The 16,686-nt window shown below is 37.9% G+C and overlaps 1 protein-coding gene across 2 annotated transcripts in view; it reads right to left on the bottom strand.

The window, feature by feature from the left end:
• The window catches only part of jak2b (Janus kinase 2b), a 31,966-nt gene extending 18,245 nt beyond the window's left edge, over window positions 1–13,721 (bottom strand). The window contains exons 1-5 of one of the 2 annotated variants that reach the window (XM_086206687.1): window positions 13,189–13,721; window positions 8,211–8,444; window positions 7,517–7,640; window positions 7,263–7,380; window positions 1,956–2,101 (exon numbers count right to left, since the gene is read on the bottom strand). In XM_086206687.1, the coding sequence (XP_086062813.1) occupies window positions 1,956–2,101; window positions 7,263–7,380; window positions 7,517–7,640; window positions 8,211–8,430 (608 nt within the window). In that variant the 5' untranslated portion in view covers window positions 8,431–8,444; window positions 13,189–13,721. The remainder of the gene's footprint in view (window positions 1–1,955; window positions 2,102–7,262; window positions 7,381–7,516; window positions 7,641–8,210; window positions 8,445–13,188) is intronic. The other variant, XM_086206688.1, reaches the window with a different exon arrangement.
• Between the last annotated feature and the right edge of the window lie 2,965 nt (window positions 13,722–16,686).

The following is a 16,686-nucleotide window of genomic DNA, read 5'->3' as shown; positions in this document are numbered from 1 at the left end:
ACATTGTGCTGTTTCCATAATGAACTGAAAATATTTCTACACTGATCTTAACAACAAAAGAGGTTGCACACCAAGAGAGAACAAAGCCATCTGTTATGGATTAACCAGTGAACCATCTTCCCTCGCTCATTGTCAAGATTGTCTGACAATTACTCTGTAGTCCGCCAATAAAGCTAAAATAGATGTCAACTACAAATAACCACACGGGGTTATGGATGGAATATTCTATTCATACACAGTTAAACTCAGGGTTGAAGTTTAACAGCAACGACGCACTATAATAAATAAGACATCTCCACTGAGTTTACAGCCAATGCAGCATAATGTTGCAGAATAATCTGGTAAATTTTCCTCAACAGAAGTTTGCTCATGTTCATGAGGGATAATCTGACTATTACGGACAGCCAGTCAAACCATCACAATGTCCTAAAATAACCAGTTATTCAGGTTGCACTTAACATATAAAAACATTTTTCTTAATGTAACTGTGGCAATGATACTAACTCAGACATTGTGTATGCTGGCTCAATGTTCCCAAATTCTCCACAGTTGCAATCCTCTCAATAGCTTCCTGTGATGCACCAGATCAGTGTTGTTTTTGGCAGGCATTTTAGATTTAGTTATAGTCTTAGTCTTTTGGACTAAATGCTTCTTAGTTTTAGTCACATTTTAGTAATTTCTATCCTTGATAGTTTTAGTCTAGTTTTAGTCGATGAAAAATCAAAGGTTTTAGTCAAATTTTCAGAGATAACTATAAATAAAAGATATATGTGTATGTACTTAATAGGCCAATACAGGTGTTAGAATGAAGCACACTGCAGCATGACGAAAACAACACTGGACCAGATTAGCACCCGAATTTTAGCTGATAACTTACAATGTTGTTGTCTCCATAATAACTGGAGAACCAAATTGATCTGGATGATTAAAATATAAGAGCTTTGTGCCTGTGATCGTTTGTGGTAAGGAAGCAGGAATTAGTTATGCATCTTCACACAGACGCATGGTCTTTGAGTGCACATCATCTTTCTCAGGGCAGCATTGTTAACCCAAACAAATCACACACAGCTACGCAACAGGAAATCAGGCATCACACATTGAACAAATCTAAATTTAATGCTTCCACACTTGTTCCTTTGCGTCAGATCTGACATGGGTCTCATATACACATACACACACACACACACACACACACACACACACACACACACCGGTATATATATTAAAAAAAGGCAGCTGATGTAAAGACAACTTATTGCTGCGCGCCGTCTGCACACACAAACGGACGATGCGCACAAGCAAAGATTCTTCCTGTCAAACACATTAACACACTTATTCTAAAATATGGTTAGTTAGATTTCATATTGCATGTACTTCACTGCAGTAATTTTGTAAATAGATGCCCTAAAATGTTTATGCTGGTTCATTTAATATTGCAGAAAGAGTGAAAAACATCAGCCTCTCCTGTGAACTCCAAAAACTTCCCCTGTCACTACATGCTTTTTTTGGGGGGTCAATTTGATTAAATATAGTAATGAATTAAACCATTAGTTCAAAATTAAAAGTTTTGTATTTTTTGATTGAGACAAATCAATACATCAGTACAGTGCTATCACTGTCCTTTCTTGTGAAAAAGGGTGGTTTTTGATAGGAGTTGTTATCAAAATTGGATCTTCTTTTATGTAACCAAATTTAAAATTGTCAGTCTTTTGACTCACTTTGAATGCATTTTTTCCCTCTAGAATGACAGCATTATCCTTAAAAAAAAAAAACACACCAGAAAATGTATCAGAGGGGATTTATTGTGCTAAGTGGGATTGTGTGATACTCAAATAATATTGTTGTCTGTGTAAGAAGATAATATATTCCTGATGACACAGAAGAAACGCCTATTTAAATCAAACATCAGGGTCCCTGACAAAACATGAGGTCTCCTTCTCATGTAGAGGTGGTACCTTATAGTATGGTAGATGTCCAGTGGCGACATCTGTCTCTCCTTGGCTGTCCGAGTCATGTCCAACACAGCCATACCGAGGCACTCTTCCTGTGCCTCGTGGGAGTTGGGGATCTTAACCAAGCCATTGACAAAGTCATCCCTCCACTGCAACAACAAACAAAAACAAAAAAAAGAAAAACAAAACAAAAAAACAAAAGGAGCAGCATTACACAGGTGTTATTTGAACATTAAAGTTTTAATGGACATAGCAACTGAAAGACCTGTCTAAGTGCTATAAGATGCCAAGTGATTAGCGGATGGTGCTATGCATACGAAGTGCTTTCGTGGCATGTTCAGCCTCATTTTAGTATTGAGATCAAACTACGGTGCACAGCACAAAGAGCTGTCATTAGACAACTAATTATTCATCTGTGTTTTTCTGGCATGACGTCCTGGCATACTTAAGAACCTGCTGGCACAAATGGAGCACAATTTAAATGGCTATTTAAAGGCCGAGGGTGGTTGGTGAGAAAACATCATTTGCGCCAGCTTTAAATTAGCAATAATGCTGCGCTTGATCAAGCGCTAGCTTGCACCATGCTTAAAATAGAGCCCTGAATTTTTCAGATCCCCAATGTACAACAGGAGGCTATTGTCTCTGAAAATCAATTCATTAATAGAGAGGCACCAGCTCTGACAACATGACTTAAAAGTATTTGTTGTATAAATAGCATTACTGCTTTTATTTTGAAAGCAAGATCACTGCACTGGAATGCATTTTGTCGGTGATGGATCCTTGGTCATACTTGACACGGCAAAGAAAAAAATGAATTAAAAAAGATGGAGTTTCCTCATTAACCACTTGAGATTACTCACAACAGTGAGTAGTCAAGGAGATCAAATCAAATGCTTTTTTCCTCTCCCTTATTTGTCACATGATAAAACTGCAGCCCCAAGAGACTTTCCCATAGACTTACATTGTAAAAGAAATGAATGTAGGACGATGAATAAATTGCTTTTACATAACCCTTATAAAATTACTCATTTTACTGTGAAAAATTAACCCATTGGGTCTGGTACCATTGCAAAGCCTGCCTCACACTATTAAAATATGGTGCACTATCTAATGTTAAAATTCAAGATGGCAGAGGGCTGAACAGATATAATTGACTCTTTCATAGCTCTGCAACTTTGTATTGTTGTGGTTGTAAAATGGGGGATAAATTGTTTTGGAAAGTCATCCAAATACCACAGAATGACTAATTTGACTGGTTTGACAGCATGTGGAAAGTCACCCAATTACATTATTTATTGACTTTTTTTTTTTTTAGCAGAGCACTTAAGAGAAATAACCAGTTCGGTCTAGTGACTGTCTGGTGAGTATACTCTTAAATGCATTTTGCAAATTCACTGTTAATGGCAAATGTATATCAAAATCTCCAACAAATTTTCCCCAAAGTTCAAGTTTTTATAGAAAAGACGTAAATATGCATTAACCAGCGCCCCTCTAACACCCATGTACTGGAGCCTCTAAATAAACTTTGGTATAACAACTTCACAGAGATCACATGGAAAGATGCTTGGCGAACATTTTTCAGACATGCATCTTTACGAGAGTGCCGTGGCTTGAATAAACTGACTTAACTGTTTCATGTTGGTTTTAGGAATTTCCCTCCTAAAAACTAGATTCTGAACTGAAACTAATTCAAAACTTGTAAGAGCCCAGACAGTACCACAACGTGAGAGCATTATAGCTGAATACATGGTTTTGGTTGCCACAGATGTCACATGCACGTAGTTTGATGTCTAAAACCTGCTTTTATGATGCTTGACGTTTGACTCAAGTGAGCTATTGAGTTAAGACGGTTATGTAGTAAACATAACTCTCACTGCTTTACAAACAACAAATTGTTGTAAAAAAAATAAAATATGTCCATGTTTGTCTTTTTGCAAGGCAAAAAATATATATATAAAACATCAATAAAATCCTCACAATACCCATACCTTGTTGGTTTCTTGTAGATAAAATGATGGATTTGATACTTTGAATAATCAGTAATACTATCATCATCAATAATAATATTATAATATATAATAATCATCAATACAAGGATCAGATGGAACCCTACTGTTTATGTGGAATAGTATATTATTGTTAGACTGGTCAAACATGTTATATTTTTTAAAAATAGGTTAAACCCACTCACTGCCACTTAAGCTGCATTTCACCATTAATTTAGCTTGATTTGCTATAAAAAGCAACCCCTCTACATGAACATTTTTTACAATTAACACTCAGAAAATAGAACATTACATGATTCATTACTGTAATGTAATGTAATTTAATCAAATTACACAAATCCTATTACTGTCCTTCAAAAAAAAAGTAGAAGACTGAAGATGTTTTGTTGTTGTTCAGTATTAACCTCCAACTACAGTAACCAACATCCCTTTGCAAGTCATAATAGTCAGTTTTAAGAAGACACAAAGAAGTTTTGCTCTAGTTTAAACATGGAGGAATTTAACACATCCTTCGCAGAACAAAACACATCTGCTGGAGTGAATGCAAACATGGCTTCAAACACACAATGTGTTGCACCCTCAAATGACCCTGAAGCAGTGCTTTACTTCCTCGTCAGGCTTTTCCCAAGCCACTGGGACAGATTTCTACAGGCATAAATACACATAATCCTTAAGTTCACCCAGAGTTCAGCACCTGTCATATTACTGGCTCAGGTTACCTAAACTGACCTACACTACACACCTTCTTTCCATGGCGCAGTCCTTTGATGATGATACATCTAAATAGTAATAGTTATAATATTTAATAATGAGATAATTCATCTTTCTATGGGCAAAAACCCAAGGAAAACACTCTAGCAGCAAGAAAGACAGCATGCTTGAAAATGTACGGATGTAGCCACCAGAAATTTCTAGGAAAGCCATGGTGGCACCTTGGCCAATCCGTGCTGGAATTGTGCTGTGACCATGCAAAGTCTGTGCCTGTAATGAGCGCTACCGCAAGATGCAGTGAATGCAGGGAGATCTCTTCATGCCATTGAGCGTCTTGTGTGTGAATCAAGTTGCAGTACCTTATCTATCCACTGGGAGGAGCAGGGAATAGAAGCTGAAGCACCACACTGCTTCAATTCAGGTGATCTTAATGTGGGCCGATTTGATGGGGGAGAGTGATTCCCGCTCATAGCAGGTTATTTTTAGATCACTGTAACATTTGTTCAGAACTATTTTTTGTGTTTGGCTCATGAAAATTAGAGGAGAGTAACTGTGATGCTAGACGCGCCAGTCTGCTCTGTGGGGTCATCGGACATCTACACCACTCATAGGTTTTGTACATGTTGAAGAGAAAATCCCAACGTACGAAAATACTAGTGAATCCTGGAAATTCTTGTTCAACTCTCATCCATGCAATGTGAAAACAAAAATACTCCAAGGGGGTTGACTACTGGTGGCTGGAAACTGGTTGGAAAGTGGCAGGCAGTTGGTTGGCTTTCGGCTGTGAGGGGAAATTTTAAGTGGCTACATCTGTAATAAGTCTATTACCCTGACATTTGCATTATTTCAGCCAAAGGGTTTGGAAAAATAGGTCCAAATGACTTGGTTTCAAATCTGGAATTGACAGCTCCAGCGTGATGCAAGGATGCCAAATATGAAACCATACAAAAGTTTCATTATACATAACATTACTGATGACTGTACTCTGTAGTCAAAATATTAAGGGACTCAATGTGCACCCCAGAAACATACTGCTGACATACTTGAAGAGAACCTTCAGTCTGCTTTTGGCATGCAAAGGCTTTAATGTTATAAGAGCTTCATAATAGATTACATAAAATTACAAATAGCCATCAGGATTTGCTTCCTGCATACTTTTATAAATGAGGTCCTTTGCCTGTGAAAGAGTGTACTAGTAGAAAATATGCCATTATAATATAATCATATCTGTAGCATAAAAAGTCCTAAAATGCAATATTATTTCGCAATTATTTATTCTTATTCAATTTATCGTCCAACATCAGTAATTAGCAGGACAGGCTTGACTGTGGGGAAACTCCAGCTGTGAGCCAATATTAAATAAAAAAGTAATGTGAGCCAATATGGCATCTGGGGCTAAATCAACTAATTATGTATCACTCAGTTCTTTGTATTTGATCTTATGGTTTTCTTTTCTCAAAGCCTTTCTAAGGAGAAGGTTAAAAAATTTGAATTTGCTATAAACATTCCAATAAATGCAACAGATAGCTGCAAATGGATATACAGTGAGAGTCTGGGCCTGTTCCCTTGCGTGTTCCAAACAAATGGAACTGCCCAAGATGTTTGATACAACTGTAACATCTCGTGTAGCTTTTCATGTGATCAGACTATATGATAATAAGAAGCTGTGCTGACAGCAGCTGATGACATGATCTGCGTGGGTACATTGTTTTTCTTAAAAATTGCAGTGTATCCACCTTGTGGTAGGAAACAGTATTGCAGCGATAGCCAATATTCTTCCCAACCAACAGCAATTACCCATGTATTAAATGATCTAAAACACAGCCTGAACCTGGAAATTTACAAGAAAATTGAGGGTTTTAGCTTCTTGCTTCACACACTCAGTTATCAAGCTTTTGCTGGCAAGAGAAGCCTTATAATAAAGATTGTTTCAGTGCGTTTCCTTAAAATGATTCACTTGTAGCAGCATGTAACAGTATCAGCAATGGCTTCCACATATTGCTGATATAAAATGGACAAATCTTATCATACTATAGAGCTGTGTCAATAGCATTCATTCCAACAGCACCTTCCGTACTCATTGCCAAACACTACGGCTGCAAATAAAGATTATTTTTTCATCAATTAATCTGCTGACTGATATTTCAATCTATAAATGAGTCCCTGGAAAATACTGCATTTAATTCTGCCTGGTCAATAAAATGAGATCTCTGTCATGCAGAACAATGTAACGCAGATGGCTAAATGTCAAAAATGTATTTTATATTTCAAACTCCTATCAAACACAGCAGCAAAAAATAATATAACGAACCAGTTTAATCATCTGTCTCCCCACTAGTGTCCCTGGGAAATTAATTTACAATTGATATTCAAAAGGTGACGTAAACAGCAAGCTAACAAACTGATACCACTCCATTTATCAAGGAGATGAGCTGGTGCCTAATTTACAAAACTAGGAAATGACGCAGCTTAAGAGCAAACAATAACTAGATGTTAAATATTGAATTTTTTTCCACAAATGATGCCTGTGAAAAGCACTCATTTCTTACCACTACTTTGTGACATAGAGACATTTGTATGCTGAGATACTTGCCTGAAAGAAGAGGTATGACATCACAAAGTCATCAAGTACAGGACTTTCTGATCCTTTGGCAACTCCGTATCGATAAGCTCGGGACGTTCCACCACTATACCAGCCAGGGAAGTAGTACCTGTGGTCAAAGGTAAAAAAAACAAAAAACAAAAAGAGGAGTGATGACATGAGGCTATGTAAAGTTCTCTTGCAGATATTTCAGTCTATGGATTACAGTGGAGAAGTAAAAGAGGCGTTAAATTGACATTTGCTACCTTATTCTGAAATTCAAATCTTCTGATGCTGATTCATCAAGGTGGAAGGTGTGGTTAGGTGAAAACCACAAGTGGTCTCGCTCTCTGAAAAGACCAAAAAGGCTGCAGTACAGAGGTGATATGCCTAGAGTTGACAAAGAAAGGGACACCAAATTATGCAAAAAGTACATTATTGCCTTAATCTAGATTAATCATTCATAATTTCAAAAGATTGTCATTTGTATTCCGGTTTATGTATTAACATTGTAGAGCTTTGAGAGCTATAAGATGATTCTCCATCACACATTAGAAAAGCTGGTTCTACAACCAACACAAATGGACAAAAGGTCATTAACGACTGTGTAAAATGTCAGTTGTGTTTAGTTTTCCATCAAACACATAACAGTAGATTCCAGCAACATGCTGGTGAGCCCAAGCACCCACACTTATATCGACCGTCAGTACCACTGGAATAAAGAAGACATGCAAATCAAAGACGGAGCAGTTGCATTTTTTGCTTCATGCAAGACAAGAGTAAAGGAAGTCATGCAGCCTGTAAAAAAAGGCTGAAGATGATTGAAGAAGCTAATTATTTTTCTTCTGATAGCTTTCACTTTGGCCTCTCGATAACCTTATCTCAGGACTTACGCCTTGAGTTGAAGCAAAATACATGAAGGGGGTACTTTATTCAGGCTTACAATGGTAGAGTACTCACTGCATGCCTTGGCTGCATCTATGCACAGCTCCTCAGCTACATAGTCTCCCGGGGGGTAGCTCAGAAAGTTGCAGTCCCTTGTTCCCTGGCTGCTATGATAGAAATGAAGCCTTAAAACAGCAGCTGGTCTTGTGTCTGGAGATTCCCGATGGGCTGTCCCGTTTTGGTGCACCACTGGACATGTGTCTGTAATGGTGTCCATGGCTGGCAGGGAGACCATCAACAATGTGCAACCTTTAAAAACAGTGAAACACAAAATGTAAGCAGAAAAAAAAAAGAAGATGATGATTCTTTTGTTACTGTAGCGTGAGGATTTTGAGATCATGAAGTTGGGCTACATAGTTAAAACTGTTGCATAAACTGTTAGCTGCCATACAGAAGAGCCATTGTCTGGAAAAAGGGTTATAAAATGTGTATCTCTACGGAAAAATAAATGCTCTTCTCTTGAGTTATCAAATATATTTAATGAGATTTCACTGTTGTCAGACCATTGGAATTGTTTTTTAGCCCTGTTGTTTTTGTCGTGTTTAGCATTGATCATCTTTCCAATAAAGTGCTTTTTTAAAAAATAATAACCAAAACCTAGACAAATAACATATACATACATGATCTGAGGAGCAGTTTTGCTCTCTGCACATAATATAACAGTTAAATTCCCTATTGTTATTCAGCTTCATATCAAAATGAGAGGTGATCACAAACACTTACACATTGACCAGCCTCTGATTAAGGGCACACTGTGTTAAATGAAACATTCTACCATCGCCCACACTCCAACTTCATTTGCATTGATTACCAAACCTTCCTGACCTACTTAATGAGGGTATACTGTAATGAGAGAGACACACAGAAAGTTCATGAACTATCTTTTGAGTTAGTTAAATCAAATTGTCTAATTATTGACCTATACTGAATTCCATGTTTTGCTGCTTTGTAACACTCAATTCAGTAGACAACCCAAATGGTTTCTGTCCAATAAGTAGATCTCTTTTGACCTTTTTTATCACCTGGATGATTGAAAAGGAACCTACACAGTCATCGCAAAAAAAATACATAAATAAATCAATAAAAAAAAATTCAAAATTAGTGCTTAGTTAGTTAATGTACTAAAACTTGAATTTAACTTTATTCAAAATTGTTCTATTCATTGTATATTTGTTACTTCACTGACATGTAAATGTGAGCAGCAGCATGCTAATGCTGTCATAGTATGTATTTTTTCACTCAACACAGAAAACTGTTAAAAATAGTTTTCCATCCGTCCATCCATTTTCTATACTGCTTATCCGTTAAGGGGCGCGAGAGGCTGGAGCCTATCCCAGCTGACATTGGGCGAGAGGCGGGGTTCACTCTGGACAGTCCATCAGGAGCAATTAGGGGCTCGGTATCTTGCTCAAGGATACTTTGACAAGGGGAAGTGAGGATCAAACCAGCGAACCTTCATTTGCGAGATGGCCACTCTACCTCTGAGCCATGCCGCCCTGTTAAATATTTTTATCTATGTATAAACAATGCAAATATACATATAAAATATATCCCTTCGTGTCACAATATATCTGTGATGGCTAATACTGGCCAACCAATATATCAGTAATAGTCATGCAAGAAAGAGGCTACTAACAGTCCGAAGTTAACACTGCAGAAGCACAGGGGTCAATCTCAGAATCAGGTTTCTATCAAGGCTAAGCACAACTCTGCTCACTGCATGAATTTTTGATGGTCAACAATATTTTTTTGAGGTTTCTGTGACCTTGACAATCACAATCTAATCAGTATTTCCTCATTTTGAAGAAGACATTCGTATCCAACGCAGTAAAAATTCACAGTGTGTTTGTGAGATATCAAGTACACAAGAATAGGACACACGGACAGACAACTTCGAATCTCTGACTGTGAGTGCTGTCAAAGGTATTGTCCAAGGTAAAATTGATCGGAAGGAAGGAATTTTTTAAAATTTAAATCAATACAACAATTTCATAATAATAGAAAATAAGAGACAAACTGTTGGGCAAAAATTAACATTTAGACTACAGTTATAATTAAACTGTAAAAATATGTAAAGTTACAAAAGTACAAATAAATTGGAAAAAAAAGCAACTTCCGAGTGCACGGCCACACCCAGCCAGCAGCACCTCTTTTCAGCCTCATTGTATCAAAATAACAAATAAACCAATCGAGCGGTCTGTCTCGAGCTGTAACCGTAGCAAAAAGGTATCTCTTCAGATTACAGACGATAGAGGGAAATGTACTGTGTAGTTCAACCATTAGTTATGCTATTTAAAAAAAATTGTTGTGTCTTTTTTTTTCCCATTGTTTTTCAGCTTTCAAAAACTCTTCATGACATACATCTTGATTCAAAGTAGAAAAATCCAACAAATAAATAATAATAAAAAAATGATTTATTTCATTATCATTGTTGTTTATGTTGTTGGATTATATAATGATTTTGGAGTCAATGAATGATTAGGAATTTGTAAAACCAATTTCCTTAGGCTCAAGGGCACACAAATCCACAAGTCATGCCCCCAACAAAATACAATTAATAAAGGGAGCATATCTTCACATTTCCCTGACAATTGTTGAAGTGATCTTTTCGGGTTTTTTTCCCCCAATTTACTAATTAATGAATCATCCTGAGGTTCTAGCACTCACAATATAAATAACTTAATTCTCATATAGCGCATTTCACACAAAAAGTGCAAATCAATGTGCTTTATAAAAGATAAAAGAATGCATGGAATTTTGATAAAACACACAAAACACCAGTAACAAGAAAATGTGAGGAAAGAACTTCCCTAAATCAGCTAGTGTGCAGTTACATTATGAGCTTTTCTCCATGAGAAAGTAGACACTTCTAGGAGTGTACATATATGGCGCGACATTTTGGCGACACCTAATAATATTTTGATTTTACATGAAGGAGCGGACGAATGCCTGCAATGTGCAGCAGATATGTCTTCCTTCATCCACAAGGTGAAGTGAAAGAACAAGCACTATATCTACTACATTAAGCTGCTGTAACTACAACTACACTACAACAGTGCATTTTGGATGTAAATCAAATGTTTTTTATGTCCGATTTACTTCCTGTCACCAAGAGTCAGCAGAAAATTAAATTCAAAAAGTAGACATCTTCAGGACAGGACTCATATCAGACTTCAGAAGTTTGGAAAAGATCTGACCATATGGAGTCGTGGTGCCAATTACATTTGTTTTTCTTGATGGGGAAATTGGCCACCTCGCCTGCTAATGCTTTTTAATAAAAACTTAGGTCTTCGCAGCAACATGTCACCAAGTTCTTAAGGCATTTATGACCACAACAAGAAGTAAAAAACAAATAAACAAAACATGACATGTCTTGTCATCACCAGGAGGCGCTATGACTAACCTGCCGCAAAATTTCCCAGATCCCTGCACCCTGTCTGCTGAAAACAGGACAGGTAGATTTTGCAAAATCTTGCTGACTGACTGAAAGACAGATGCCACCAAAAACATGACCTCCTTGGTGGAGTTAATGAGGGGAACGTGGTCCCACTTCAGGTCTACCACATTTTTTAATCAGCAAAACTTCTTCATTTCCATGATCACTCACAACCTTTATGAAAAAGAACTTATGGAGAGCTTGACCAATGTTGGTATTATGGAGTTAAAAAAAATTCCAACATCCAGATATCAGTAAATATAACACATACACAAAAAAAAAATCAATGATACATGACTTCCATTTACACATACTATGATCTTGGTTGGCACCAAAAGGTTGTGCACACTGCATGCACACATTTACATAAGTGAAAATTTAAAGCTCTAAAACATCTTGAACAATTTAGACACACCATTTACAGGAAAACAAAGCAGTTCAATGGTACAAAGGAACAAACAATAAATATTCAACCATTGTGGCTTGCATTTTAAGTTTGATAGACACACCCAGGTCTACAATACTTTTCAATGTCTCCCTTACGTCCTTTTCCAAATCCTTTCTCTTTATCGTTGGCGTGCTTCAGGCTATCTGAATGAACTATAAATGTCATATTTTGAGTCGCATGTGCAAATTCATCAGCAGACTGACAGATGAATGTCTTTATTGATTTTGAATGTCTTCTTGACCTGTTTTCTTTTGCCTCTGCTATTGGAGCTGATGATGTAACACATTACGTTATACCAGCAGCTACGGAAATTCTGACTAGTATGGCAGATCATCCATGGAAGTTTAATGTAAAATAGCAAAATTGCATTACATATCATAAAATTTAGTACCATAACTTTTCACAGAAGTTGCTTCCCTATGCATGCTTTTTCCAAGCTTTTTTTTTTTTTTTTTTAAATAAGATTCCAAACTGATGACTTTTCATTGTTTTCCATGACCAAGGAAACATTTAGTTAACTTCTGCAAAACATTCTCCAACTACCTCACAACGTTCTAGGCCAATTTTCACCTAATTGTTTGTCATGAAGCTCAAAAATTCCAATATTTTCAACATTCAGGTGCTTGAAATAGATAATGTTACACAACTGTAGTCCAAATCTTCACAGTACTTATGCAAATTCAAGACTGCAAGACTGTCAACACTACAGAGCATGCTTTATTTATCAGGTCAATGTCTAATATTGATGCTGTTGTTGCAAGTTCATTCCAACCGTAAAGTTATTAATCTATGTAAAGGAGTACACACCCAAATTAACGGTTGATTTAACATATCAAGTCAAATGTCAGAAGATCGGCAGCATAACAATCTCACCAAGCCATGATCTTATATGCTACCGGTAGCCAAAAGCTCAAATACATTAACTTCACGGTCAAGATTTACGCTAACTGACTCATACACCCTCCCACACAAGTTTACGTTAACCACCACATGAATACATTATGCAAATGTGTCTCAAAGACTTAAGCAACTATGTACATGCGTGCGTTTGAAAGCAACATAACTCACTGAAGAAAAATACAGAGCTGTCAACGCATTTCAACACTTACTTTTGTAGATGAGCCAGTCGTGCAGCTAGCTAGCTTGCTGCTAGCTTCCTAGGCCAGCGGTGGAGCCAGGACGAGCGAGTCTGACAGTTACGAACAGACACTGTCGCCCTGGTTCTTTGTTATTAGTGCTTAAACAGATTCCCTGATAAACGACAGTTTATTTATGGTCGACATTCATCACTACTTACTCGTATTTCCATGTCGCACTCAGCTGGCTAACGTGCTACATAAGCTACCCCTGGTCAGCCAGACGTTCCCCATCTCACTCCACAGCAACTTTATCCGTCTGTCAACATTGTAACTTCAGCTAATGCTAGCTCAAACCTCCTCGTGCGCGGTGACAAATAAGTCCGATAACAGGTTAATTCATCAGCAGGCAACCAAGTCTTTATGACGAATGATATGGCCAAGACTGTAGGACAGCAGTCACAATACTGACAACTTCTCCGTTGTAGAGCTCCAACTCTGACAGGCTTGTTACTGGCTAGATTGCAGCCGATCAGGTTCAGCTGAAGCTACAACGGTTCAGGTCAGTCAACAAACCGGGGCCTCGCCCACTGTACTCATGCTGCCTTCACGGGCTGTCGAAATGTCACTCTTTCATAACAATATATTTAAGGAATAAAACAACTATTTATAACTTCTGTTGGCCTGAGCGTGACCTGCTAAACTGACAATTGTCTGTTGTTTGGAAGTTACATAATGGCAGGGGCCAACACTATTGATAATATTTGATTTTTTTCTTGTGTTATTATTTTATTGTTGTACTCCCTAATTATAAGGCCTTAAGGAATAACACTGGAACCACAATTGATGGCTATTATGGAGTGGTAGATTTGTTGCTGTTGTTGTAGATGTAGCTATGATTCATTCCATCCAGATTGCTCAAAACATAAACATACTAGTATTGCATCCATTCCTCTGAACAAATCCCAAGGCATCCTTTCAACATTTGTAAAACTTGATAGACCTTGAAAGTATCATCTTGGAGGACGGTTATATATTTAGGGGAGGGGAGAGTTACACAATGTAACAAATGATAAGTCATTCATTCATTCATAGGGCCCAATATACCGAAAACAACATTTCATTGTTCAAAATTCTTACCAGCTTGCAACCTACCAACTGCCCACATCTCCCAGCAAACTTGTGACATCACTTGCATCTTAACATATGACACATCTAGAGGACTTAGGGTAAACTTTAATTGAATCAATTGTAAGAAATGCTGTATAATGATGAGGGCTTTTTTTTGTATCAATATCTGGATATTGCACACTTGTGCAAAGGATGGATCATCCTAGAGAAGAAGAAATGCTTGCTAACAGCTGTTAGCATTTAAATTCTTTAGTGATTTGAGTCCTTGGCTTATTCTTACAACAGCTGCATAGGCTGCATTGTCATGTGGTGATAAAACCAAATGTGTGACGGGAGAAGCATTACCCAAACCATTTATGATATGAATGAGTATTCTCCATACGATTGGCATCTCTGAAGTGAGCGCAGTGTTGATTGTTTTCATAATTTTTCCAACTGTAAAACATTCCAACAAATTATCAGAATAACCTCATATACAGAAAGTATGTCTGTTAAATACAATTAAACTGTCTTTAGACATTCACATGCCTTGCTGTGCCCAACCAGCTCATCACGAGCAATTTGGTGTTCAGTGTCGTGCTGGAGACCTTCCGATTACTAGACACCTATCTCCAGGCATACTGGCTCTTGCTCTGTGGGTCTCCTAAAAGCTTCCAATATTAAAGAGAATAATCACATCAAGTCACAACTGAAAGGCTAAACAGAAAGAGCTCTTATGTCAGCATTGACAAAGGCACATTTCTTTCAAGGAGATGGGTAAAAGCAAAACAAAGCTTTCTTTACATGCAGCATTCCCCAAGAATCGTGACCAGCTAAGGAAACCCTCAGAGGAGAAAGGTGCAATGCTTTAAGAAAGAAGTATCATATGACTCCGGGACTCCTTTTCCAGACATCATGGTCCAAAAAAGTCAGCGGTTCCTCTCCAGATATAGTCCATCAGATGAAATAATAAGAGCAACCAACTCATTTATTTTATGAACAATTTTCCTTTAGTAAGTCCAGTGATATTACCTCGCATTGATTTGGGTCACATAAGGTCGATGACGTTTTATAAGCGGAAATATCTTGTCAATAAGGATGTACCCACTGCTGCAAGACATGGCTGAGGCTTCAGTCTACTCTATATAGACTAAATAAATACTCAGGGTTATAAATGTGTCAAGTAGCTTGAGGTCCAGTAGCACGAGGTTTATAAAAACTCTTAATTACATTTATATGCATTTCCTGTATCATTCATTTTTAGACAGGAATCAATTTTCTATTTGCTCTGAATGAGTGACTCCATACTGCATTGCTGAAAGTATACTGTACATGCACCTGAAACAGATTGCAGAACACCGCATTTCAAAACCATGAACATTACATTAGAATGCTGTCATGCTATGAGATTTCCAAACCTGACCCTCAGAGATTTGCTCCCATTCGGCAACGGAACACTGTTGTTGGGCAATAAGGTCTGGATCGCAGTCTGCATTCCAGTTCCCCCCAAAGATGAGGTTGACGTCAGGTCCCTGCAAAGGCCAGTTGAGTTCTCCCTCACCAGACTGCAAAAACCATATATTTACGGATATCACATTGCACTTGGAGGCAATGTTGTGCTGAAATAGGAAATGGCTTCCCTCAAACAGCTGCTATAGTGGATGTTTTTTTAAGAGTGTGGATAAGGAAATTGCTTGCCAGTCCTAAAAGTTTTCTAGTTTTCTTACTTCATGCAGGTAAAAATTGCTTTTCTGGGCTCTTGGGAAGTTTTATAAATATAAAACTCATGAAATAAAATATTTTAAAGAAATTGTTACACAAATGGGGCTGCACGGTGGTGCAGTGGTTAGCACTGTGGCCTCACAGCAAGAAGGTTCCGGCTTCAAGTCCCGGCTCGGGCGTGGGATCTTTCTGTGTGGAGTCTGCATGTTCTCCCCGTGCCTGCATGGGTTCTCTCCGGGTACTCCGGCTTCCTCCCACAGTCCAAAGACATGCAATTTTGGGACGAGGCTGATTGATTCTCTAAATTGACCGGAGGTATGAATGTGAGTGTGAATTGTTGTTCATCTCTGTATGTTGGCACTGTGATGGACTGGCGACCTGTCCAGGGTGAACCCCGCCTCTCGCCCGTTGATGCTGGGATAGGCTCCAGCCCCCCCCCCCCCCCCCCCCCGCGACCCTTAATGTAGGAATAAGCGGAAGATGACACTGGATGGATGGATGGTTACACAAATGGTAAGAATAGGCCGTATTCACAGCAGCCATTTTGACATTTCATTACAGTATTATGCAATTAATAACATTAATTATGGTCCTGTTCCGTTTAAATGGCTGTGACACCAAATAAACAGGAGCATAACTCGCTTCATCAGTTTTACCTTTGGTGGTGCTTTGGTGGTCCATTAAAGGCTTAACAGTAAG

The sequence above is a fragment of the Aulostomus chinensis genome, chromosome 6, assembly GCF_037954235.1.
Source record: "Aulostomus chinensis isolate RoL2024-O1b breed Wild chromosome 6, RoL_Achi_v1.0, whole genome shotgun sequence".
In the NCBI taxonomy this organism is placed as follows: Eukaryota; Metazoa; Chordata; class Actinopteri; order Syngnathiformes; family Aulostomidae; genus Aulostomus; species Aulostomus chinensis.
This window is presented reverse-complemented; position numbering and strand designations above follow the sequence as displayed.